Below are 26,532 nucleotides of genomic sequence, written 5' to 3' on the forward strand. Positions count from 1 at the left end.
TGTGCGGCACGTTTCTTCATTAAAAAAAAAAAATTAAAAAATTCTTGTTTCGGTCTGCTGTAGACACGGGGGCCCCGGTCCGCCAGATCTCGTGCAGCCGCAGCGGTGGTTTTGGCCCTATGTCCTGGCCTGTTACCGGGTTTAAAAAGTGCACTAAGTGCGGTCGGGTTACTTCTGTTTCCAACCCTCATCATTGGTGCATCGAGTGCCTTGGGGCGATCACCAGACTGAATCCTTCCCGTGCTGTGTTACACTTCAGCCGCGGGCGCTTCGTAGACGACGGGCGAAGATCCTCGATCTCTTTGGGGCCATGGATCCTTCGGTCGGGGCGACCTCGGTCTCCACCCCGGCCTCGACTTTGACCTCAGCCTTGTCAAAGTCACCCTATTCCACCAAGGCTTCAGTGACTGTTCCGATGAGACCTGTGGTTTCGGGTAAGTCTCCTCTTCCTCCCTCGGGTGTGCTAGCGAAGAAGCCTTCCCTGGGGTCTCATGTGGGTGCGGTGGTCCAAGCCCCATCGAGACCTTCCTCCAAGCGGGCCTCCATACAACGGGAATACTCTTCCTCGAGGTCACCCTCGTTGGAGCGCACTGCTGCACCTGTCCGACCAGATCCAATGGTCTCGGTGCCGATGTTCGAGGACATATTGAAGGCCATCCTGAAGACTCAGATCTCATTGGTCTTGAGCCAGCTTACCCCTGCCTCGACCCTGCTCTCGGCAGTCCAGCCTGAGCGTCTGCTCAAGGTCCCTCGGGACTGGTCTCTTCAATCTCGCCGGCTGTCTTCTAGTGGTTCTTCCCCTGCTGCTTCGAGGCTGAGATCCCTGACCCGTGAGACTTGTTCGAAGCACCTGATGAAGCGGCCGAGGAATTTGCCTCAACGAGGCAGGTCTTCTGCCCCGCGGACCTCGACACCCAACGAGGCATCAGTGCAGCTGGGACGCACTTCTCATTCTCTATGCCAGCCATCCTTGTCTGTCTCTCCAGGACGAGGCAGGTCAAGGTTGAGGACCACTCCCTTGAAGCCATCAGGGAAGTTTGTTTCTTCTCCGGTTCCTCAAACCCCAGGATCTTCACCCAGTAGGATGCAGCACGGGTGCTCTTTGACCTCCCCGGGGCCTCGGAGCAGGACTTCCTCATTGTCCTTTTCTCAGGACTCGGACCTGCCTGCTCTGTGTTCCAGGGAAGCATCCCCTTCTTTTTGGCGTCTCAATGTTCCGGGTCTTCCTCGCCGCACGAGGTCCCTTCTTCTTCTCGGACCTCCTCCTTTGCGAGGTTTGTCTCTGATATAGGTAAGGCTTTTCAGCTGGACCTCCAGTCTGACTCCCGGTATACCCAGAAATATTTGGATGAGTTGGAGCTCCCTCATCCTCCTAGGGAGTCTTTATGTCTTCCCCTGAATCAGGTTCTGGATAGATGTTCTTCCGGAATTTGGAGACCCCTTATGCCATTCCTGCCATCCCTTCCAAGATGGAATCTCGTTATTGCATGGTTCCGTGTAAAGGCTTTGAGAAGGCACAGCTTTCCTATCAGTCACTGGTTGTGGAATCCTTGTTAAAAAAATCTAACCCCTCCAGGGTTTACGCTGCCATCCCTCAGGGCAGGGAAGGACAGACGATGGACAAGTTCGGTTGCCAGCTCTATCAGAACTCAATGATGGCGAACCGTGTCCTTAATTATAACTTTATTTTCACCTCATATCTCAAGCACTGCCTGAAGGTCCTGCAGTCTTTTCTTCCTGACTTGCCCGCTCACCGGCAGCCGGAGTTCTGTCAACTTATGGAGACACTATCCCAGATCCATCTCTATATGCTCCAGGCCATGTACGACGCCTTTGAACTGTCATCTCGGGTCATGGCCTTTACAGTGGCGATGCGTCGCTTGGCCTGGCTGTGCATCATGGACATGGATCCCAATTTTCAGGATCGCTTGGTGAATGTATGGGGAATGAGCTCTTTGATGACTATCGAGGTGGCTACAAAATGCCTTTCGGAGCACAAGCGATCCTTTGCCTCCCTGGTGCGGCCTAAGGCACGAGCACCCAGAGGGGGATGGACCGTCAGAAACAGTCATCGCGGGTCCTTCCAGTAACAGATCCGGCTGCATTGCGGTTTATGCTGGGAGGGAGGCCCATTGCCGTTCATGCTGGGAGGGGGGCCCGTTGCCATTGATGGCAAGGTGAGTTGTCCTCCTTCAGTGGGCCCCCCTCACAGTTTCAGCGGGCCCTAGGCATGTGCCTAGTGTGCTTATTGATTAATCCGGCCCTGCCAGCAGCATACCCCCCTCAAGCTGAAGCTGACCCGGAAGGCTTTCCTCCGATGTCAGAACTGACGTCAGATGGAAGACTTCCAGGTCAGCTGGAGTGGCCCCACAGTCCGGGCAACACCAAGCTAACTCCAGCTATGAAGAGCCCTCAGTCGTCTTCCACACTCCCACTGCCTGTCAGGGAGTCCGGAGTCTATACAAGGCTCGACACTGGCACTAGCTTAATTGACGCAAAGCCTTCAAGTCTATTTGCTCGTGAGGCCCTGTTGGTACCGCCCTTCAGATGCAAACATGTCAATAGAGCCAATGGGCCTTCCCGAGTTCGTGGATGTGAAGGCTCTTCTTTGAAGTTGGTGCTGGTGCCAGCCTGCCAGGCCCTGTGTGGACTCTGTATTCTGGGTCAGGCAGTGGTAGGGCGGCAGAAGAAGAAAGGTTAATATGTTAATATATGTTAATATGAGTGATAAACGCTGGGTTTAATTTCCCCACATTTTTTGAGGTGTAGCAGGCTCCTCTCTTTTACCACTTGTCTACTAATAGTGTACTTTTGTAAAGTTAGCACAGCAGAATTAAAAACTGTACTGTAGTAAGTTTTATGTAAATCAGTTGTGTACCTTTTCAGTTTCTTTCAGTTTCTCAACTGATCTAGCTTAAATTTTAATTCATGACATTCAACTTATAAATCACAGAAAGATTGTCATAGTTTGCATATGTAGCAACACTGAATCATCTGGATTGTGTCATTGCACCAGAAATGAAGCTGAGCAGTATATGGATCTTATTCTTTATTTTGTCATATTCTGTTAAGAACATAAGACCAATGGGTCAGACCAATGGTCCATCTAGCCCAGTAGCCCATCGTCACGGTGGCCAATCCAGGTCACTAGTACCTAGCAAAAACTAAGTCACAACTTTCCATGCTACCGATCCAGGGCAAGCAGTGGCATCTCCCATGTCTGTCTCCAGGGCCGCCATCAGGGCAGTACTACCAGTCCTGCATTCAGGGGCCTGGAGCTGACAGGGGGCCCGGGCTCCCCCAGGGTCCTAGGCAGTGTTCTAAGGCAGGGGCGCCAGTAGCTCGCTAAGGCAAAGTGAGTCGATCACCCAGGACTCACTTGTCTTGGCGATCTAATCTATCGGGCCGATCAGTCTTCCTCTCCCCGACGTCAATTCTGCAGTCGGAGAGGAAGTTCGGGCCAGCCAATCGCTGCCTGGCTGGGCGGAACTTCCTCTCCGATGGCAGAATTGATGTCGGGGAGAGGAAGACTGATCGGCCCGAAGCAGGGAGAGCATGCGTCGGCATCGGCTTTAGGGCCTGTTATCCATTGGTGGGTCCTGTTCCCCGATGGCAGTGGCAGTGGCTTGGGGAACGGCAGGGAGAAAGAAAGAAAGGGGGCAGGCAGGGAAACAGAAGGAAAGAAGAGAAACAGAAAAAAAGAAAGGGGGCATGAAGAGAGAAAGAAAGAGAGGGCAGGGAGAGAGGAAGAAAAAGTTGGGGGAGGGAATGAGGTGTGGAGGAGAGGAAGCATACAGGCTGATAGAAGGGAAGAAAGATTGGATGCACAGTCAGAAGAAGAAAGTGCAACCAGAGACTCATGAAATCACCAGACAAGGTAGGAAAAATGATTTTATTTTAAATTTAGCAAAGTGGAGGCAGTATTACCACAGTTTTCAAAGGAATTTGCCCAAATAACTTAATAGTTAACTGGGTAAATTCCCAGAGATGAAAACTTCCCTTCACTTACTGTGCACAGCTCTGAATTTATATCTGCTGTCTATATTTTACAATATGGTCCCCTTTTACTAAGTCGCAATAGTGGTTTTTAGCGCAGGGAGCCTATGAGCGTCAAGAGCAGCGCTGGGCATTCAGCGCAGCTCCCTGCGCTAAAAACTGCTATTGTGGTTTAATAAAAAGGATGGAGGGTATATTTGTCTATTTTTGTATGGTTGTTACTGAGGTGACAATGCATAGAGTCATCTGCCTTGACCTCTTTGAAAAAATCCCAGAATAGGAATGATAATTAACATTTTCTCAGCGTATAGTGTGCTTTGTGTTTTTTAATTTTATTGTTGGTAGATCATTTTGACTTGGTCATTTTAAAGTAGCTCACAAGCTCAAAAAGTTTGGGCACCTCTGAGCTAGAGCGTTGAAACTGTGTATTTCTATTTTATCCCCCCTTTTACAAAACTGTGGAGCGTTTTTTTAGCGCCAGCCGTGGTGGTAGCAGCTCTGATGCTCAGAATTCTATGAGCGTCAGGGCTGTTACCACTGTGGCTAAAATCCACACTACAGTTTTGTAAAAGAGTGAGGGGTTAGTTTGTGATGACATATTCCATACTAGGCGAAGGTGTTTTCTGTGTTCTGTGTGTTCGAAAGACATGGTTTTCTGTTAGGATTGACGGTGTAGAATTGATCTGTGCTGGTCTGGCTTGTTTAGTTTTACAATGGGTGTATTGATGTACTGCTCACTGCAATATGTAAGATGCTGCCTTTTCCTAGGTACTCATGTGTGACGTGTGGTTTGTTACTAAAAATCATGTTTTTCTTACAGATGGGGGGGGTGCCAAAAAATGATGGGCCCCGGGTGTTACATATGCTACTTACGCCACTGTATGTAAAGATACCAGAAAGCTGGCATAGCAAAAACTTTAAGTAAATTGTTATTCTTCTAAGTTTTGAGTATTTAACCCTCCCACAATCTCACGGGCACTCGTTTCAAGTTTATTGAGATTTTGATTTAAACGCAATATCAAATATTTTCAATGCGTATAACAAAAATAAATTTGGGGAAATAAATAAAACCATTTGAACAATAAACATACAAACATATCCATAGATGATTAAAATTACATAAGGAGTACAAGGATAAACTACATTTGTTTAAAAATGCGTTCTCCGCGCCTGCTCATAAATTTGTTGACTGGAAGGATCCAGCAATGTGGCCAGATGCCATGCAGGACAAAGACAGAGAAAGAATTGTGCAATTTGGATTAATGATGGAAGATGATTTAAAGCAAATGGCACAGTCTATGAGTAAAGATCTTGACGGACGTTCTTTTTATGAATATCTCCTCTATGCCAAATCACCCAATGGACGTGAGAAGATTTTATGGGACTGGCTTAGGTGGAGCATTAGCAGAAAAGTATGTGTGTATTCGGCCCATGGAAGAAGGGGGGTAGGGTGTCGGGGGGAGGGGGGGAAAGGGGTGCGTGGGGGGCCCAATAGGATTGCTCAGTAAGGGACCCAGAAATTTCTGATGGCGGCCCTGTCTGTCTCGATAACAGACTATGGCCTGTTTTGTTTCATTGTGCTGGATAAAACTGGTCATACAAATATATTACTTGTTTTTATCAAAATCTCCAGGAGGTAGTTTTGTTGCTGTCTTAGAGGTCTCATTTAGGCATATAGTAAGGATGTGAAATATTAACCCTCCATTGTCCCAGGTACAAATTTTTAAATTGTGAGCCCACTAGGGGCATAGAAAGCACTTCCCTATAATGAAAAGTGTAAACCACATAGCACTGAGGAGCCCATTTATAGAATTGCACCTCCCCCTCAAAAAATATACAACTATTCAAAATGCTAAGCTATAAATAAAGTGTTTTGAAATTGAGCAAAGAGTAAAACAGATGGCACTCTCTTTTTAAACCTTAGTAAACATCCATATATTTTTCTTTGAAGATACCGGAAATGGCACAGAGATTGTTAGTAGGATTTGATGTTTTAGACAAGTATTCGCAGAAGATTCTGGCTAAGCATTCAAAGGTTAGTAAAAGTCTGCAAATCAATGTTTCTTGGATAACAGTTAAAATCTCAAGTTTATTTGATTATTTGACATATGTACGGTTATGTTTAGTGGCTTACCACAAAGCACCAGGTTAATAATTCAGTGATTTTGCTTTGGTTTTAACTGGGCACCTGATTGCTTTACTTTATTTTGGCTAAATAAAGCCATGCTAAATACAGTTAAGTGTTAACTAAAAGTACTTTTGAATTATTGCATCAGTTCTAGAGAATTTATATAATCAAAGAATGCTTTTATAATAAAATATTTGGCCAAATTGGTGAAACAAAAGAAAATCACGTTGAAAGAAGGGTGTTTGTTAAATTCACTCACTCTTAACATAGTTTTAACATTTAAGGTGAAGGGAATAGGGACTTTTATGCCTTTTTGTGGCTTTAACATTCAAAGCTGTGGGCACTGGATGATTAAGTGACTTGCTGAGGGTCACAAGGAGCAGCACTGGGATTTGATCTCACAGCCTCTGGGTGCAGAGTGAGCATAGCCAGGTTTACTCATATGTGGGTAAAGTGTATATGAAAAATGGCACATAACGCAAATTGTATTAAAAAGCTTATTTGTTTTATTTATTTTCATAATTAATTATCAAAAGATTATTGCGTCATCTGGGAGATCTTTACAGATATTTTTTGGCAAAAATCTCAACTCATAATTCGTTGCTCCCCAATATATATTTTCTGTCTAGTCTGACATCATTCCATGTTAACCAATCACCAAATAGAGGCTGTCCTTAAGTTTGAACAAAGAACTTCCTTTTTTGACATCAAAATAAAAGTTTCAGAAATCATATTTTTGTTTACCTTAACTTCTAAATATACATAAACCCATTATTACATATCCAATACTCTTTTTGTCATTCTCAAAAACTTAAATCAAACTGTTTATATATTTCAAGAGAGCCTGCATTTGTTTTCAGCATTTGCTGAAAAGTTCATGTCCCTGTCAGCACCAGAGAAAGGAGGAGGGGCTATTCCCCCCTGCTCTGAGTCTCTCAAAGACTGGTACAGTGTTTCTGATTCTAACTATTTCCAGATGTTCTCAGATTTCTCCTTAAAGTTTCTTGTATCTCATATATATCTATATAAAACATTTAAATATAAGTACAAATCATTTTCTCACATCTCATTCATAGCATCCATCATTCATTCGGGGCCCCATTCACACACAACATGGTATATTGCATTCTTATTTAATACAACAAAGCTTTCTCTGTTATACCCCATTTTGGGATACGTAATCTAATATGCTCCTAACCAGCTTAAGCATATCTGGTATCAATTAGACCATGAAGCTCAAGGCGGGAAACTGAACAAAGATAAGCAGAGAATCAAGATGGAGTAAAGTCAAGAAGAAGATACTTACAGAAAGATAGAAAACCAAAATGGAGTCATTTAACAAAATGGAGTTTCTTAATACAAGATGGAGATCTTAATCCCTCTAGAAGTATGTTGCGCATTACCTGATGTCCTCTATGATCTGGCTTAATAGCAAAGTAAATAAAGAGAATATTATGCTTTTCCTTAATATTAATCTGTAGTGTGTTTTTCTGGCCTTGGCTACATTCATATTCAAATTTTTTATTCACCAACTTTTTGTACGCTTCTATTGGGCGTGGCCTTAACTAACACATGTGCTTGTATCTAACTAGAGTTACCCAGAACCATACGAAAAGCAGGCATTTTTGTAGAAAAAACTCCACAAAATACTGCACCATCATGCCCTGCACACTATCCTTTCCATAGGGCCCCCTACAGCCCATGAGTGCCACTGTTCAAGAGGCAGAAGCTCTACCAGGGAGCCGCACATTCCCTAACAGTGATCAAGTGACCAAGGGCATTAAATTTAAATTGGGGCAGCTTGAGCAGCGAATTTGGTGCAGGCAGTTTTGTCCTGTCTCATAGCTCTAGTGATTTGAATAAACACATTTACTTACAGCAGTGTAGTTTCATTTTGTAAAACCACTTTTTTTTTTGTCTGATCGGAGCAAAATGAATCAAGGGCTGTTTAGCTTATAAGAGATTTGAATTGTGTAACCACTTGTTTTTTATCTTATTCATCAAATAAAAAATTTGTGTTTGGGAGGGTAATTTTCAGCGGCAGCAGTCGCTATATTTAAACACCAATCACAGATCAGTCGGGGCCTTTCAACAGGTAAAAACAAACATAGAAACTATCCATATACCCTCAAATTCTACAAATGACGCACAATGTTAGGCACACAGTTGTGGAATAGGGCCTATTATGCATGTAACACAATTAACTAATTGGCAATAAATACCAATAATTGTCATTAACAAGCAATAAATGGCACTAATTTGCAGTTGCACGTGATCATTAGGGCTAGCATACGCACCCATGCTTAATTTACATGCATACCTGCAAAATGTATTGTATTATATAATCAATGTGTGTACTTGCTCATTCTGCCATACATAATAGGCATACATTTATGCAGGCCACTATTTTATACGAGGCCACTTGTGCTCATAAAACATTGCGATTTATGTGGTTTCTTGATGTCTGTAACTAGGCAGTGTCATAAAATTACCCCATAGTGCCAGGCAGTTTAGACAAATTTTCACCGTACCACTATCAGTGTACTCTTCCGATATTCAATTGGTGAGCGTTTTATTACCCACCCCGTTTCATGATTCGAATCAATTCACTAATTCACTTCGAGTGAATCGATTCAAATCGATTTAAAACAAAAAAAATCAGCCTCCCAATTCGATAACTGACCCTCCCCCCCTTAAAGCAGGAGCAGCAGCTCTGCCTCTTGCTGGCCGTCCGCTGCCGCTCCTGCTTTAGAGGGCGAGGGGGGAAGGGTCAGTCGGGAAGTGCTGGTGTCCGGCTTCCCCCCCTGGCCTCCCGCATATCCATTTACCTAATTCCGGCAGCGGCGGAGCCTGCAGAGAGGATCGCCAGTACTTTAGCGATCTTTGCAGGTTGCCATCTGCCTCCGGAGCTGTCTTCTCTCTGCCGCGATCCTGCCTCTGACATCAGAGGAGGGGTGGGACTGCAGCAGAGAGAAGACAGCTCCAAAGGCCTATGGCAGCTTGCAAAGATCACTCTCTGTAGGCTGCTCCACTGCTGAAGTTAGGTAAATGGATGCGTGGGAGGTCAGGGGGGAGCACGCAGGCCTTCTTGGAGGGGTGCAGGCCTTCAGGGGTGTTCCGCCACTAATTTCTGACAGGTGGGATGATCAGTAACACTCAGAAAAGCACCCAGACAATATAAAGCATAAACAATAACACTTTATTATACATATATATATATATATGATAAGAATTAAATACCTTCACCGTATCCCAGGCAAACACTCCCTTCACAATTGGAGAATCCATACAATTGATAGGTGAGTGGACACGGGAGACTGACCCTTTAGCCTCGTGGCTTCTGTTCCTGTAGACGGCTAGGATTCTACTGTCAGGGTCAGAATCCCGGTCTTATATAGGATGCACACTGCGGAGTTCATAGTAAAAGCATAAACAGCTGGTCCTGCTGTTACGATTAGTCCTGCTCTTTTGTTATCTGTTTTGACAACACCCAGGTCAAAAGAGGTCAAGATCCTTTTGATGTTACTGGCCTCTTCCTTGTGATGTAGTCTCCCATCTGTCTTTACTGATGATCATCTGGTTTTACTGTTCTTTGGAGGTCAGGAGTTCAGTTAAGCAGATTTGAGGATACATATCAGTAATATTCTGAACATGTCAGTAATATGCTGAGGTCACGTATTATACTGAGTCCATTTACCCCCTGGGCATAACATTCCACCCTTGGATCCTTAAGTCTGCTCCCATAAAAAGTCCTCCTAATAAAGGGAGAGGGTGTCCGTTTGTATAAACAATAGGTAACATAAGGATATTCTTAACATAAGTGCCTACATTCTTGTGTACTGTAGCATACTAATGTAACCAGGAAAGGGCCATCAAGTCTGCCCACTCTATAGACCCTTTGCCCTTAAGATTAGCCAATGTTTTGCCCTGACCCACGTAGGGATCCCACATGGGCGTCCCATTTATTCCTAAAATCTTGCACGCTGCTGGCCTCGATTACCTGTGAGCCATAGCATAAAATCATTGTGAGCATGGTTTTCATAAGATACTTTCTGGTATGTGGGGGAATCTTTTTTGGAAAGGGATATGGTACCATTTGGACTAATAGAAGGGGTGGAATAAACTCTGGAAATGGCCAATGTGCAATGTTGGGGTACCCCATAAGCTAAAACAGACAACACATAACAGAAACAGACAAACACAGAGCTCCGGCATGCTTTCTTCCATCGGTAATGATTCAGGGTTGATTTTAATCTGTAAATAAGCACACTATTAATCAAAAGAGTCACAAACAAATGTGGTATCCATTGGATTCCCACTATCAGGTCACAGTGCTGGACGTATTTTAAATGTGGCACAGTGAAATTGGTTCTCCGGACCATGTCTGGATACTAAGCTTCTAAAAGAAAGAGAGATAGAAACTTAAGTTAATTGCTCTATATAGTTTTACTGGTCTTCTTTTCTATTTGCTTCCATTTCAAAGCTCTGTCACACAATCGTAAGAGAATGCACGCAGGGAATTTTTAATCTATAAAATATACAAGAGAGGTTTACGTGCAGGTACAGTGGTTCACAATGTTAGTGTTTTAGGTAAAAGACACATTTGCAAAATTACTTGGAGTGCAACTTCCTTATACTATCTAACAAAACTTTATACATTATAAAGGTCACTTAGCAATATTTCTACTTTTTTTATTGTCCAACCTACCCCATATGTTACCCCAGATGTGAAATATGTTGCCTCCAAAATCCAAAAAGGCCCAAGTCTGTTTTTTACTTTGGGGAGAAGGGAAGTTTAGCTTTCTCTATCACCTCTCGGCATCTGTCTGGTATATGTATATTGCCTCCCTTGCCAAGTGGATGTAAATGGTTCTGGACATTGCTCCACTATAGGAATAGTAAAAAATGCATTGGTTCATGTTTACAATTTTTTGTGGAGATCAGTACTACTATTGGTTTCCCCACCACTACTGATCTCATAGGAATGTCTGGCAATTTACCAAAACTATAGATTCCATCAGAAAGCTGTAATGCTATTATATTTTAAGGAATCCCATAGATTAATACAGTATATTCCCCAAATTGGTAATTGTCCAATTTTAAAATTTGTAAAATTTTTTTTTTCTTCCTGCTTGTATAATTTTCCCCCCAATCCTGATATTTATATTCCTCCACCCCAGTGTCCACTACAGCTTGTACCTTTTGCTCCCCAGATTTCTACTAGATATTTATCTCTACCTGCGGACGCTGTTCTAATTTGGTCCAGGCAAACACTGAGACTCGGCATTCACATTATTGATCCTCCCAACACTTCCACCCTTTTAAATCAGGATAAAGAATGGAAGCAATTTCCTCAGGGGGGGCCGTTGGCACCAAAATATCCTCCCTCTCTCCTTTGTTCTCTACTTTTGTACATTCCCCATAATGTCCCTGTATCTTCTCCATCTATTTCTTCCCTCTTTACACCAGCTTTTATTAATGCCAAAAACATATTCCTCCGAGACACCCGCTTAGCCCTGTTTGAATTGGATTGTCCTTTTCTCTTTTTATCAAAAGTATTTTGAGGTCCCCAGTCCCCCCAATCTCCTAACTGTCGGACCGCTTCTAAGGCTTCCAAAATAGTCCTGTCTATCTGATGTATCAACAAAGTTATCATTATCTGTTTGTATGCCGGTGCAGCATACTTAATAATTTTATTTTTCATGGACACCGTAAAAGGTAATGACATATATGTGTCAGCGTGACCTATTACTAAGGCTACCTTCATAGCCTTTTCCTTAATTCTCATTTGAGCATCTTTTACCAAATTTTATCATTTGATGGCCAATCAGATTCAAGTGGATATCGCTTCGTGACAGAGCATCTTTTAATGTATACCAAATTTTATCATTTGAGGGCCAATCAGATTCAAGTGGATATCGCTTCGTGACACCCCTACTAATTATCTCTAATAAAGACCATTGGGCATTTTTTTTTTTTTTTTTTTGCAGGATAAGGATCCTCCCGTAACGCATTTTGTACTGCTATTTCTTGACTAATTTGAACAAATTTAGGGGCATCTGTGGCATCCCACATAATCCCTGCTGCGCCCATCTCCTGTACCCGAATTACCCATGGTATTAGTGGTTCCCCAGGCTGCTGTGTAAAGCGTGCCATCGTATCCATGACTTCGTGCTGAGTAAAGTCTTCCATAACATCATTTCTAGTTAGATTTTCTCCTGTCTGCAAATTTCCCTGTAATCTTCGTCTCCTCACTGGCTTTGCTTCTGAACTTTCTGCCTGCTTTCCTTCAATACATATATCCTCCTCACTGTTATTAGAATTTGAATCACAAATTTCCCCATCCCGTTTGTTTGGATTCCAATTATCCGGCAGATGATAATTTAAGATTTTAACTTTTCTGTAACTCACTTTCCGCCTCCGTTTTTTGTATTTACCGTATATCGTGCATATCGCACGGCCTTATCCATTAACAACTTATTCTGACATTGCAGCATTCCAAAGGCATGCAGTTGATTACACCTATTCTTTTCCAGCTCTCCTGATTTCAATTGTAATTCATGTTTAGCTTCATGCAAATTCCTCCAGTCTGACAAAATCATCCTTCTTTGTCTAAAAATTACTTCTTGCTCTTCTCCTTTTGAGATTTTCACCTTTTGTAAGGAGGCACATAATTCATGTGGATCCCCACTTCCAAAAGTACAGGATTCACACAATCCTGCTTCTACAGACCACTCAGTGGCCATTAATTTTCCCATAATTTCATTCCCATTTGGAATAGAGGGATTGGGAGCCTGCTCCTCAACCCCTTGTTGCCTAGTTAGCTTTCCTGACGTCATTAGATCAACCCCACTTCTGGTGCCAATTTGTTCTGCCACTAATTTCTGACAGGTGGGATGATCAGTAACACTCAGAAAAGCACCCAGACAATATAAAGCATAAACAATAACACTTTATTATACATATATATATATATATATATGATAAGAATTAAATACCTTCACCGTATCCCAGGCAAACACTCCCTTCACAATTGGAGAATCCATACAATTGATAGGTGAGTGGACACGGGAGACTGACCCTTTAGCCTCGTGGCTTCTGTTCCTGTAGACGGCTAGGATTCTACTGTCAGGGTCAGAATCCCGGTCTTATATAGGATGCACACTGCGGAGTTCATAGTAAAAGCATAAACAGCTGGTCCTGCTGTTACGATTAGTCCTGCTCTTTTGTTATCTGTTTTGACAACACCCAGGTCAAAAGAGGTCAAGATCCTTTTGATGTTACTGGCCTCTTCCTTGTGATGTAGTCTCCCATCTGTCTTTACTGATGATCATCTGGTTTTACTGTTCTTTGGAGGTCAGGAGTTCAGGTAAGCAGACTTGAGGATACATATCAGTAATATTCTGAACATGTCAGTAATATGCTGAGGTCACGTATTATACTGAGTCCATTTACCCCCTGGGCATAACAAGGGGTGGTGGTACAGGCCTTCAAGGGAGGGTGCAGGCCTTCAGGGGGATGGTGCAGGTCTTCGGGGGGGGGGACAGATCTTCAGGTGAGGCGGCCCTGGTGTAGAAGTACATGGAGGGACGGAGGGAGAGAAGAGGGGGGTTCAAAAAGACGTGCATATGCCAGACTTTGGGGGAAAAAATAATGGGTCTAAAAACAGAGGAGAGGCAGAGAAATGGTGGACAATGGGATTTAGGGAGGGAAGGAACAGAAAGGAAGAGAAGTTGGACACAAGGGAAAGTGTGGAGGGGGGGATAGAGATACTGGATAGGAGGGTAGTTGGGAAAAGAAAGGTAGATATGATGGACCCTTGGGTGGTTGGGAAGGAGGGAGAGATGCTGGATGAAAGGGTAGTTGATGAAAGGTGAATCTGTGGATGGAGACGAAAAAAAGGAAAGATGCCAGACCTCCAGGGGAGGGAAGGGAAACGGAAGGGGAGGACAGAGATGGAAGATGGATGGTTAGCACGGAGAAAGAAGGAGACCCTGACAAGCAAGTTATCAGAAGACAACCAGAGCCTGGTACCAACAAGATTTGAATAATGACCAGACAACAAAAGGTAGAAAAAATAATTTTATTTTCTGTTTTGTGATTACAATATGTCAGATTTGAAATGTGTATCCTTCCAGAGCTGGTGTTAAACTACAAAAGTGAGCTAGGATTTAACAGAGAGAGGAAAAGTCTATTTTGTTTGTTTATTTCGTTTACACCACAGCACCAGTGTGGTTAGGAGAAGGCAAAGGGTGTAAGAGGCTATAAAATAAACACATCAAACAAACATCCCCACTTAAGTTAGAATGTGTCTGAAAGTTCTATTTTACTAACAGGAGTAAGCCTCAGTAATGGAGCCTACGCGTAGTCAAAATCAATGACTGGGATATTCAGCGTAGTTGTTTCTTACTCCTTATTCTCCAATCATTGGCTTCACTCCTTCCCTCCTATTCATTACCTTTATTTACCAAAAAACTAAAACTAATATAAATTAGTAGTATTTATTTTAAATCATTTTTTACTTTTTATAAAATCCTATGTTTAGTTTATTGGAATGGAAATAAACTAAACATAGGATTTTATAAAAAGTAAAAAATGATTTAAAATAAATACTACTAATTTATATTAGTTTTAGTTTTTTGGTAAATAAAGGTAATGAATAGGAGGGAAGGAGTGAAGCCAATGATTGGAGAATAAGGAGTAAGAAACAACTACGCTGAATATCCCAGTCATTGATTTTGACTACGCGTAGGCTCCATTACTGAGGCTTACTCCTGTTAGTAAAATAGAACTTTCAGACACATTCTAACTTAAGTGGGGATGTTTGTTTGATAGGATTATTTGAAGTTTGCCCACTTGGGAATTTCTTTTTTAGTGTGTTAACTATAAAATAAACACATCAGGATGTTTGAAAAAACACCCAATTGGGCAGGAAAATTGAATCGAAAAATCGATTCAATAGGCTGAAATGAATCGAATCAAAACTTTTTTTCCTGAATTGGGCAGCATTACTACCCACCACCAGCATTGTTCCTGGATGTTTAATGCTGGGTCCTATCTGGGCTTTGGCTTTGAATATCCAGAGTTTATTTGAGCCAGCTATGTCAATATTCAGCCCTTGTCCACATAAAGACAGGACTGCCGGAGAAAAATCTGTCATTGTCAGGTCAAAGTCTTACGATAATAACCACATGATTTAGTGGCTCTTATTGTGAGTCTTGAGCCTGGCAGTGGGAAGTGCTTTTCTGGCTGCCAGGAAAGAATGCTTCTAATAGAGCTGCAGAGGGAGGCTGTGCAGCAGCTATTTTAAAGTAAATTATGTTTACTGGTTGCCACCCTGTTCCTTTAATTTTCGAGGGTAAGTGGAAGGAGGTGCTCCCCTCACAGTCACTATGGTGTTGGGGCATAGCCACAGATGGGCCTGGTTGGGCAAGAAGAGCCCAGCCAATATAGACTCAGGCCCACCCAAAATTGTGGCATTCTTACTGTGCCTGATGGGATCCCTAAACCCTGCCAGTTGAAGATTTCCTCCTCCTTTGGGCAGCCAGTACTTTTCCATATGGCAGCACTTGTCTTGATCTGATTCTGATACTGGCCCCTCTGCACATGCTCAGGTATCACGCATGCATAAGTACTAAACGTGTGTAACCTGCCTGCGGCAGTGACAGCTCAAGACAAGTGCTGCCAGCTACTGTTTGGAAGAGGTCTGGCTGTTCAAGAAGGAGCAAATCTTCAGCTGGCAAAGTTTGGTGATCCTCGCCAGCTCAGGTATTTAATATTTTGAGTTGGTGGGAAGGAGTTGGAGATGGAGGGCTGGGGGATGAATTCCATGCCCACACATCTTAGGGCTAAGGTCCACCCAAAATCAATTGTCTGGCTATGCCCTTGTTACAGAGGGGTCCTGGACAAGAGAGTTAGTGGGGTCATCTGTGTGAAGGTTAAAGTCTCCAAGAATAAGAAATATAGTTAAAGGAAAAAGAAAAGTAGGCAATCCAAAATCAACAAGGAAGAAAAAGAAGGACTTACCAGGGGGATGTTCGTTGACAGTTACTCAGGGTGAAAGTAGGGTATAAAGACAGATGCAGTGGGCCTCAAATGAAGAGAATGGATGGGTTTGAGGAAGAAGGGGTTGAAATTTAAGTGCAGCCCAATACCACCACAACCGAGTGTGTGAGAGACATGAAATCCCCTGTTGCAAAGAGCTCAAAAAAAGCAGCATGCTGAAAAACCAGATCTGGGTCAAAATAAGACGATGGAGGAAATAAGAGAGAAAGAGGTCATAAATGTAGACAAGCTTACTGGAAATAATGAGCAGCAGAGAGTTTAGAAAGGTCTGAGCATTTGTTCAACCGTAGAATTGTCTTCTCTTGACTAATAAAGACCTAACAAATTAACAATTTAAAATGTAGTCTTGAAGCAAATAGAGATGGGTGTCTCAATAGCAGACTATGGACTTTTGCTCCAGTTTGCACAGGTGCTCTCAAAGGTATGCAATGCTCATTTCTCAGCACCAATGGAGGCCACATTTCCCATTGATGTTGAAATATAGACAAATTACCATAACAGCCATGATCTGTTGAAAGAGGAATTAAGATGCACATCCATGAGAATTACAAAACACATTAACTTAGCAGAACCTCCAAAAATCTGCAGGATTCTGAGCTAGCTAGACCTTTGGTCTGACCCAGTATGGCTGTTTTTATGCTTTATAAAGTGTTCTGAATCTTAAACCCTTATAAGTGTTTTCAGAAAACACAGAAACCTCATCCTAAGAGTGTGAATAGATAAGAAGAGTTAAAAATAGGAAAATAACAACTTGATATAACATCAGATATACTCAAAGACAATTGGAAACTTAGAGTGCAGAGTAACAGACAAAGCAAGTAAAAGAAACTACACTTGATCATTGTAAGGGGCCTTGGATTAGGTGTCATATATGCAGAAAAACATATATCAAGCTTAAAGATGGTATTAGTTCACTGGACAAATCAGTTTTCAGTTTTCTTGGCTTTTTATAAAATTTAATCTTAGTTCCAGGCTTCATTTTATTTGACTTAGTTCCAAGCTCTGCCACTACAGATATGAGTAAAACCTTCATCCAGAGATTACTCACTGCTGAGAACAAAGTTATTTTATTTAACATTGTCCAAATACAATTGCGCTTCCTCTGCAGAGCAAATATCCAGAAAATACAAAAGCGATGCATTCTGTGAATGCCCCTCTGATATCTGACTTTGAATCGGAATGTGATCCAATCAGCGCTGCGAGAACAGATATTGAAGTACTTAAATCATTTCTAGAGACCAAAGAAGACGAGAAAAGTCTTATTCATAAACAAACAAGGTGATAATTTTTTTAAATTTTTATCAGTAACTGTTGATCATGTGCTGTCAAATAATTGCAATAAAGTACAGTATAACCTTGGTTTGTGAGCATAATTCATTCCAGAAGCATGCTTGTAATCCAAAGCACTCGTATATCAAAGCAAATTTCCCCATAGGAAGTAATGGAAACTCAGACGATTCGTTCCATAACCCATAAACTGTAATACAAAATACTATACGTACTTGAATTGTAAGAACTCACTCATTTAGAACAGTCACTCCACTCTTGCAGCGTCAGAGAGAGAAGAACCATCAGCTCAGTTGTGATGTGTGTATACTGTATGTACTTGTATTGCAAGACATTGCTTGTATATCAAGTTAAAATTTAATCAAATGTTTTGCTTGTCTTGCAAAACACTTGCAAACCAAGTTACTTGCAATCCAAGGTTTTTACTGTACTTATAAATTACCCCCAAGGATCTTAAAATGTTCCATTTACCTGTGTTGCACTACCATCATTAAAAAGATCTCTGATTTGTAAGGAAACGGATGTATGATTTCTTTGTTGGAGTCTGGTTCCAGTAACTATCTAATCCGGAGCAGCGTGTTTTCAGTGCATAATGCTTATATTTCACGAGCAACAGACTCGATACATTTTACTACTACTATTATGCACCTCTGTATCCCTTAATCAAATTCTCCAGTATGTTGTGAATATACCCAAAGTCTGTGCCTCCAAAATATTGTGAATGTAACACTATGGGCTCCTTTTACAAAGGTGCGCTAGCGTTTTTAGTGCACGCACAAGATTAGTGTGCGCTAGCCGAAAAATTACCGCCTGCTTAAAAGGAGGTGGTAGCGGCTAGCGCACCTTTGTAAAAGGAGCCCTATAACCCATTCTGGGCTCCTGGAGAGGATGGGCTATAAAACTAAATAAATTACTGCTAGTTTTCTGTAACACTAGTAGAGGTTTGCCACTCAAAGCTCACTGTACCATGTCTTCCATGCTATGCACACTTGCTTTACCATTTCTGCCAAGTCATGTCTCACTTTGTCAGCCATGCTTGTAATACTATGACTGTCATGCTATGTCTCACCATGCCATGTTTTACCATGCTTTAACTATGTTTGCCATCTCTATCAGTCAATGGTTGCCTTGCTATTTTCTACCATACAATGTCTGAGAGTGTAGTGCAGGGGTTATAACCATTCATGTGAACAGTTCTGAGCTCCCCTGGGAGAACAGTATAGAAAATTGAATAAATAAATGTACATATAACAAACATTTGAACTTGAGCTATACACAAACACATGGAGACAATATCTGATTTGCAACACAGACAAACAGAATAAGTAAGAGATTAGGGAGTTCATTCATTTATTATGTGAATGATTAAAACAACATGGGTATTAAACAAGTGAATAAAGGGATAGGATTTTTAAAAAGCCTCAAAGGTGAGCTCTCAGACTGGAATCGAGTAGGGCCCAAGATGTTCATAATGTACTGATTCAGGAAGTCTATTCCAGGCGTTATGTCACAGCATGATGGAAGTTATGCAGTCTGGAGTTGGCAGCGGAGGAGATGGTAAAGGGAATGGAACTCCTTTCGTATGAGGAAAGACTAAAATGGTTAGGACTCTTCAGCTTGGAAAAGAGACGGCTGAGGGGAGATATGATTTGAAGTCTACAAAATCCTGAGTGGAGTAGAACGGGTACAAGTGGATCAGTTTTTCACTCTGTTAAAAATTACAAAGACTAGGGGACACTCGAAGTTAGAGGGAAATACTTTCAAAACCAATTGGAGGAAATTTTTTTTCACTCAGAGAATAGTTAACTCTGGAATGCGTTGCCAGAGGATGTGGTTAGAGCAGATAGCGTAACTGGTTTTAAGAAAGGTTTGGACAAGTTCCTGGAGAAAGTCCATAGTCTGTTGTTGAGAAAGACATGGGGGAAGCCACTGCTTGCCCTGGATCGGTAGCATGGAATATTGCTACTCCTTGGGTTTTGACCAGGTACTAGTGACCTGGATTGGCCACTGTAAGAACAGGCTACTGGGCTTGATGAATCATTGGTCTGATCCACTAAGGCTATTATGTTCTCTTAGAAGAGAATAGATAAGCATGACTGGCATTCCCAAGGAAGGGTATAGGGAATGCCAGAAGAGAGGAGAGATATTCAGGCTCTTCTACGTTGAACAAACCAGCATGAGAATGTTGCTAAAGTGGTACTTGCATAATAGTGGTGGAGGCAGGGTAACTGAGCTATGTAATTTGTCAGCATGCAGTTGCAGATAGATCTCGTGGATTTAGGTGTCTCTTGCAGTACTTGGTTTACTTTATGGAAGAGGGTAAGGGGATAATAGGAAAACATTGAAGGTATGATGGCTGAACAAACAAGAACAAAAATCTTCCTCTGGTTTTCCAGCTTAGTTGGAACTAGTATTTCTTGGATTGTGGTGCCATGAGTCTTAATTGGCAACTATTGGGGTGGGAAGGGTTCCTTTCTATTTTATATTCACCCCCCCCTCCCAAAGCTGGGACCTGGTTATTATTGACCATAATTCCAGTCACTAAGTGATGTGTTTGCACAATAACTGAGATTCCCTCTTCCAGTGCTGGCTCAAGGGGTTGAGGCATCCTGAGTCAACTTTTGCTTTGTGCCCTTCCTGCCCACATACTAATCTAATCTAATCTAAACCTTAAGTTTATATACCGCATCATCCCCATGAGTATGGAGCTCGACACGGTTTACAAGAACTTAAATAGTAGATAGAGAAGAAGAAAAAGGTTTACATGGACTTATGTGTATAAGGGAGGAGAAAAAGGGGAGGAGGATAGAGTTACAATTTGATGAAAAGCCAGGTTTTCAGTTGTTTGCAGAATACCTGCCTGTATTGGCTTACTTCCAAACAGCCTGTGGCCCCAACCACCTGCATCACCTGCCTTCCAGCCAGCCAGTTTCCCTCTCCTCCTGCCCACATCTATGTCTGCATCAGCTCCTATCCAGCCAGTTTCCCCACCACCACCATTACCTACTGGCATCAGCTCCTTTTACAGGCAGCTCTGCCCCACCAACCTGCAAAACCATGTCTCACCCTAGGAGTAATGGGGGGGGGGGGAGCAGAAAAGATCCTTGTTTTCTCCAGCCTTGGTGACTGCTTTCTACAAAATGGTATGGCTGATCCCTAGTGATAGCCTTGCAGTATTATTGCTAGTGGGTTCAAACTGCCTTTTTTTTTTGGGGGGGGGGGGAGCCCTTATATAGCATCTTGAACTCCTAGCAGTAGTGCCATGACACTGTCCCTAGAAGTCAGTGGCATCATTTTGAAGAAGGAGCCCCTGGGGTAGGAGGGAGTAGCAATCATTCCTGTCCTTGTCACCTTCTTGGGGAATGTTGGAATAAGGGGAGTGGAAGGATCATGATTTGAAAACTGCTACTAATCATTTCTATAGCATGGTTTTTAGCGCCGGCCATGGCGGTAACAGCTCTGACGCTCATAGGATTCCTATGAGCGTCGGAGCTGTTATCACCGCAGCCAGTGCTAAAAACCGTGCTACAGTTTTATAAAAAAGGGGGGGGGGGTATATGTTTGATCAAATTACAAAATGTGCATCTGCTGGCCACTAAACTAAGGCCCTCTTTTATCAAGTCACGTTAGAGTTTTTTAAATCACCGGTTGCTACGGTAAAAGCTCCAACACTCAGAATTCCTGTGAGCATTGGAGCTTTTATCACAGTGGCCAGCGATTTTTTTTTATTTTTTTTATTTTTTTTAAAAACCTTAACGTGGCTTGATAAATTGTCTGAATTACCCTAATCTTAATAATATAGGGCACTGGCCAATGTAGCTGAATGAAGCTCTAGTTTTTTCCATTCATTAGGCAAAAAGTAATTTTAAACCATAGAGGAGTACAATGTAATTCTAACTTTTTTTTATAATTTCTAGCTCTCTATTAGAGCCACTGGCAACAGCGAGAAGGCGTATCAGAAGCAATATTCTGAGGCCGTTCAGTATACCAAAAGATCAAAAACTCAAACCAGCTCATCAGAAAGGTGAATTCAGTTTTGTGGTAATAGAAACATAAGTGTATTTCATTATGCAGTTGTTGCTGTCTTCATTTGTTTTGCTGTAATTTTTCCATTTGTGTTCTTTTTAAAGGTGTATATTTTGAATACCTATCATTGGTTGCAGAGGAACATTGATGTTACAGTTTTGTTCTATTTTTTCTCTTTGTGACAGAAAATAGAACAACTTTAGAAGGATCCACTAATGTAAAATTAAAGTCTGAATCAAAATCTGCTTGTTATAGAAAATCAGTGTTCAGAAGAGTAAAGTGGGTATCTGAGGTACGTTTTATAAAATAATGTGGCACTTAATTAGCCACATGTTAAAGTTTACTATAGGACTACTACAAGCCTTATCTAATTTAGAAGCAAAAATGAATTGCATAAGCTTTGTCACCAACTTGCCCTATTTAAGTTGTAAATGTATTCTTTTCCTACTACTCTACTTTCAGGTTCTGTAGCACTACTATATGTACACAGCACTGTACACATTATTTGCAGGTACTTTCTCCGTCCCTACTGGGCTCGCAATCTGTTGGGGCAATGGAAGGTTAAGTGATTTTCCCAGAGTCGCAAGGAGCTGCGGAGGGAACTGAACCTGGTTCCCCAGGATCTCTCTTGGCCACTGCACTAACCATTAGGCTACTTCTCCCTCTTTTGCCTAGAAATGTTCGTTTTTCTACTTTCCTTGATTTCATGGTTTTCAAAGTGAATACACAATCAATCTTTCATTTAAATACATAACTAAGAAAATTCCTTTTTGAAAAGCCCTAAAGGTTCAGTGCATAAAGGTTACAAAAGAGGAGTTGAGAGCCCCAGACCTCCCCTAAGGCAAGAATGTAACGGCCGTCTTTGTCCGGAATGGTCTTATGAATGTATTTGTTTGTGCACTAGAACCACCCCTCATTGTCTACCATTATAAGCGGAGTAACTCACATCTCCCACCCAGTCTCTACACAACTTCTCATGCTCAGTACTCATCAGATGGGTTTCCTGCAGGAAGGCAACGTCAACGTGGTGTTGCCGTAGCAAAGTGAGAATTTTCTTGCGCTTAATTGGTTAGTGAATGCCATCAACATTCAGAGTAATTACAGTTAAATTAACCATAGCTACTAAGCAGAAAAAGCCACCTCTGCATCCTGTTCACAAGTGAAGAAAAACAAGCCAGAGACCGGACCCCCCAGCTAGGTCCGGCTCCAGTAAAGAGCACTAATCCCGCAGACCCTCCAGTCCCCCGGTCATCACCACCCGCTACCTCTCCCCTTCCCCATCGACTCACACACCACCCCGCATACATCCACAGGCATACTACACGCACTCCTCCCATTCTACCACCCCACTCCCCTCTCCCGGAAAGTCCTCCCCAAACTTTCCAATACCCCAGACCCAAGAAAAACTGCATGCACTCAACCAGCCCTCCCCTCTCCCGAACCCCTAGCCAATATCAACCAGAAAGAAAAATCCCACTAAATTAGCACAGGCTCCCAACCAAACCCCTAAACATCCCAGACCGTACCCAAACTAGAATCCGTACAGCCCTCTGCCCACCAAATCTTACCCATCAAAACAAAAACTCCCTGCGACCCCCACCCCTATTCCTTAACCAGAGCCACCCACCCAGCAGAACTAAAAACTCTGGAGACGAACCACAGCTCCTACCTCCCAAAAGAAAACAAAGGAGGGTGATCCCCGCATGCCCAAGAAGAAATCCCCAGTAGACCAAATAGAGGAGGCCAAGCAGGTGGAAAACCATTCAAGTAGATAAGAAAAAGAAAAACAAGTTGGGATCGGGGCACAAATGTACCACAGTACCATCCCCAAGATCCGGGTGACAGCAACACCATCAGGTTCAAACAACCCACCCCAAACCCAGACCACCCCCAAAATCCACCTCAAAGTACATCAAAAGGATAGTAATAAGTCGAGAGAGAGAAAGAAAAATAAAAGATAAAAGACTGCAGGAGACTCTGAAGAAAACATCCAGGGACTACCAGTCCAGCCACAGGGAAGGGCAGAACCCAGGTCCCCCATCTGCAGGCTGACAGTCCAGGGGTTCCACACACTGCAGCCATGGGGGTAGGAAGAAAAAGAGAAAAAAGAACCAGGGCAAAAGTAAACAGAACCCCAGATTGAGGTAGGACAAGAGAGAGGAAAACAGAAAGCTAGAATGAACAACAAGTCCACAAAACTCTCGCCAGTCTCCCAGCCGATATCAAGAGCCAGGAGGGCTGCAACAAGCAGAAGCAGTCCCATAGAGTCATCACACAGGTCCAAGGCTCCTCCAAGAAAGGACTGTAACACGCCCCGGGTACAAGAGGCAGTCAGCAGGTGCAAGACAGAAAGAAATAGAAATAGATGGGGCCTCTAAGCCGGACCCTATCGGCCTAAAGACGAGAGATCGCCAGCTCATTCCCCCGAGGGGAATCAACAGGTCACGCCATGATCTCAGGAGGAGGCCACAGAAGCCAAGAGGTAGGAGGATGAGGGAAGAAATGAGAAAGGGAAAGTAAGAAGCACAAATAGTCAATGGCGTCGAGTCTTCTGCAGGGGATCATCATCATGGAGCGAGTAGCAAATTCCAGTTCCCGGTACAAAGCTAGTGGTCAGTGTCAGGGTTCACAGGGACCACGGAGGTAAGATAGTCAGCCGAGCAGGCCCTCCAGGAAGGAACGGATCTCCGCTGGGGTTGTGAAATAGAGTGTCTTCTTGTCATTGTGGACTCTCAATTTTGCCGGATATTATAAAGCAAAACGCAGCTGTTTCTGGTGAAGCTGTGTACAATATGGGGCCATTGTGCGACGCTGCTCTGAGACCCGTGGAGAGTAGTCCTGGAACAAAAGAAGCCGCTGGCCCTCATACAAAACACTTCCCTTCGATTTGTAGTGAAGCATAAGTTGGTTCTTGTCGGCAAAGTTTAAAATGCGGGCAATGACGGGTCGTGGCTTCCGATCACCATCCCGGCGAACCCCAATCCGGTGCACTCTCTCGACCAGAAGAGGCGAACCCCCTGTATCCATCCCAAGCTCCTTGGGTAGCCACGTGGAAACCAAGGCGTGCAGGTCTGTGTCCGTGAGGAATTCCGTGAGACCGATAAGCCAGACATTATTGTGACGGCTCCGGTTCTCAATATCCTCAGCCCTGTCCTCTAGCCTGCGGCATTTTTCTTCCAGGGCCCGAGCACCGCCTCCAGAGCCACCGAACAGTCCTCCTGGGCCGAAACCCGCTCCTCCACGTGTTGCAGACGGGTATTCTGCCGCTCAACCGTGTCTTTGAGGCCATCAACCGTGGACTGCAATCTGGTGAGTTTATCATCCAGAAACGCTGTAAGATGTTTCTTCAGCTCTTCGATTGCGTCGGCCTGCAGCATGATGGTCGGGTTGGGCTGCATGCGCTCCAGTGGAGTTTGCGCCACCATCTTAGCCGGTGTAACAAGGCCTCTCAAGACTTTAGCAGACTTCGGGGCTCTGGCTGGCATACAGTAAAACTCCGGCAAAAAAACATATTGGCGGGCAGCCCGCGGCTTGCCCCAACCGATGGATAAAGAAGCAGGCTGAGAAGACAGAGGCCTAGCGTGATATAGTGAGAAAATCAGCCCAGAGTTCTGGAGAGGAGCTCAGATACGTCTGATCAGGCTGAGTGCATCACGTGACCCCACCCAGCATCTCTCTTAACCTCCCCATGCTAACCCTCCCCCCACTCAGGATCTGATGCTTGCTCACCCGGTGCTGCTATAAGTCTCTGGGTCACTGGCAGCATAATTGAAGTAAACACGCTGCTTTCAGTGACTCCGAAGCTTGCTTTCTGCTACTGCAGGGAGAGGAAGCAGTAGCAGAGGAGGATCTTCCAGGTCGCCGAAGGCAGCATATTTGAAATGCTCACACCTAGATTATTTAAAAATGCACATAAATTTTGTATACATTGGCCATCCATTCATATCAGGATGCATTACATTACATCCTTCATTTATAATTTGCCATTAGCAGAATCAGATTAAAGCAGCTCGCAGAAGGAAAGCTGAGAATTCCCAGGACTTAACAATGTAACCTAATATAACCTATTATAACATTCTACGACAGGGGTGTCAAACTCAATCACATAAGGGGCTGGAATCTAACACATTGGCTAAGTCGCAGGCCAAATTTTTTATTAAGACACTTAGGGGTCCTTTTATTAAGGTACACTAACCAATTTAGCACGTTCTAAATGCGCACTTTAATAAAAGGATCCCTTAGTCTTAGTAGAAGTATAAGGTTACAACCTCTCCAACTCCAAGCTGGCTCTGTAATGTAAACAAAATAAAAAAGACTTTTTCTCTCTCTTTTAGGTCCTAGTTCATGCTTGCTGTCTAACACCAGCTCTGACAGGATACACATCACAAAACAGATAATAAAATTATTTTTTCTACCTTTTGTTGTCTGGTCATTATTCAAATCATGTTGGTCCCAGGCTTTGGTTGTCTTATGATAACTCGCTTGCCAAGGTCTCCTGCCCATTTGTAGTTTTCTTCTTTCTCCATACTAACCATCCATATTCCATCTCTGTCTTCCCCTTCCGTTTCCCTTCCCTCCCACGAAGGTCTGGCATCTTTCCTTTTTTTCATCTCCTACCCCACAGCTGCAGCGATGGACTCCACCATCCCCAGATCCACCATCTCTCCCTTTCTCTTCCAGTATCTCTATCCCCCCTCCACACCATCCCTTGTGTCCAACTTCTCTCCCTTTCTGTTCCTTCCCTCCCTCCATCCCATTGTCCACCATCTCTCTCCTCCTCTGTTTTTAAACTCATTATTTCTTCCCCTTCCCTCTGTGTACTTCTACACAAGGGCCCGCCGCCTCCCCCCACCCCAGAAGGCCTGAATGTTTTCCCCCTTCTTTACACCAGAGCCACCTTCTTTTTAGCGTCCTCCGGCTTCCCAGCCTCACCTTCAAAGCAGCCTGCATAGGATCACCGGTCAGCTGTAGCGAACCTAGCTGGCTGCCTTCGGCCTCTGCAGCACATTTTCTCTGCCACAGGCCCGCCC

General features: G+C 43.3%; 1 protein-coding gene across 4 annotated transcripts in view; it reads left to right on the forward strand.

The window, feature by feature from the left end:
* The window catches only part of C12H1orf141 (chromosome 12 C1orf141 homolog), a 63,031-nt gene that overhangs the window by 1,002 nt on the left and 35,497 nt on the right, over positions 1-26,532 (forward strand). The window contains exons 2-4 of one of the 4 annotated variants that reach the window (XM_033917045.1): positions 5,948-6,031; positions 17,298-17,467; positions 21,394-21,500. In XM_033917045.1, coding sequence (XP_033772936.1) covers positions 5,957-6,031; positions 17,298-17,467; positions 21,394-21,500 — 352 coding nt within the window. In that variant the 5' untranslated portion in view covers positions 5,948-5,956. Of the gene's footprint in view, positions 1-5,947; positions 6,032-17,297; positions 17,468-21,393; positions 21,501-21,687; positions 21,795-26,532 lie in introns of those variants that run through there. The other 3 variants (XM_033917047.1, XM_033917046.1, XM_033917049.1) reach the window with 3 other exon arrangements.

The sequence above is a fragment of the Geotrypetes seraphini genome, chromosome 12 (assembly GCF_902459505.1).
Source record: "Geotrypetes seraphini chromosome 12, aGeoSer1.1, whole genome shotgun sequence".
Taxonomy (NCBI): domain Eukaryota; kingdom Metazoa; phylum Chordata; class Amphibia; order Gymnophiona; family Dermophiidae; genus Geotrypetes; species Geotrypetes seraphini.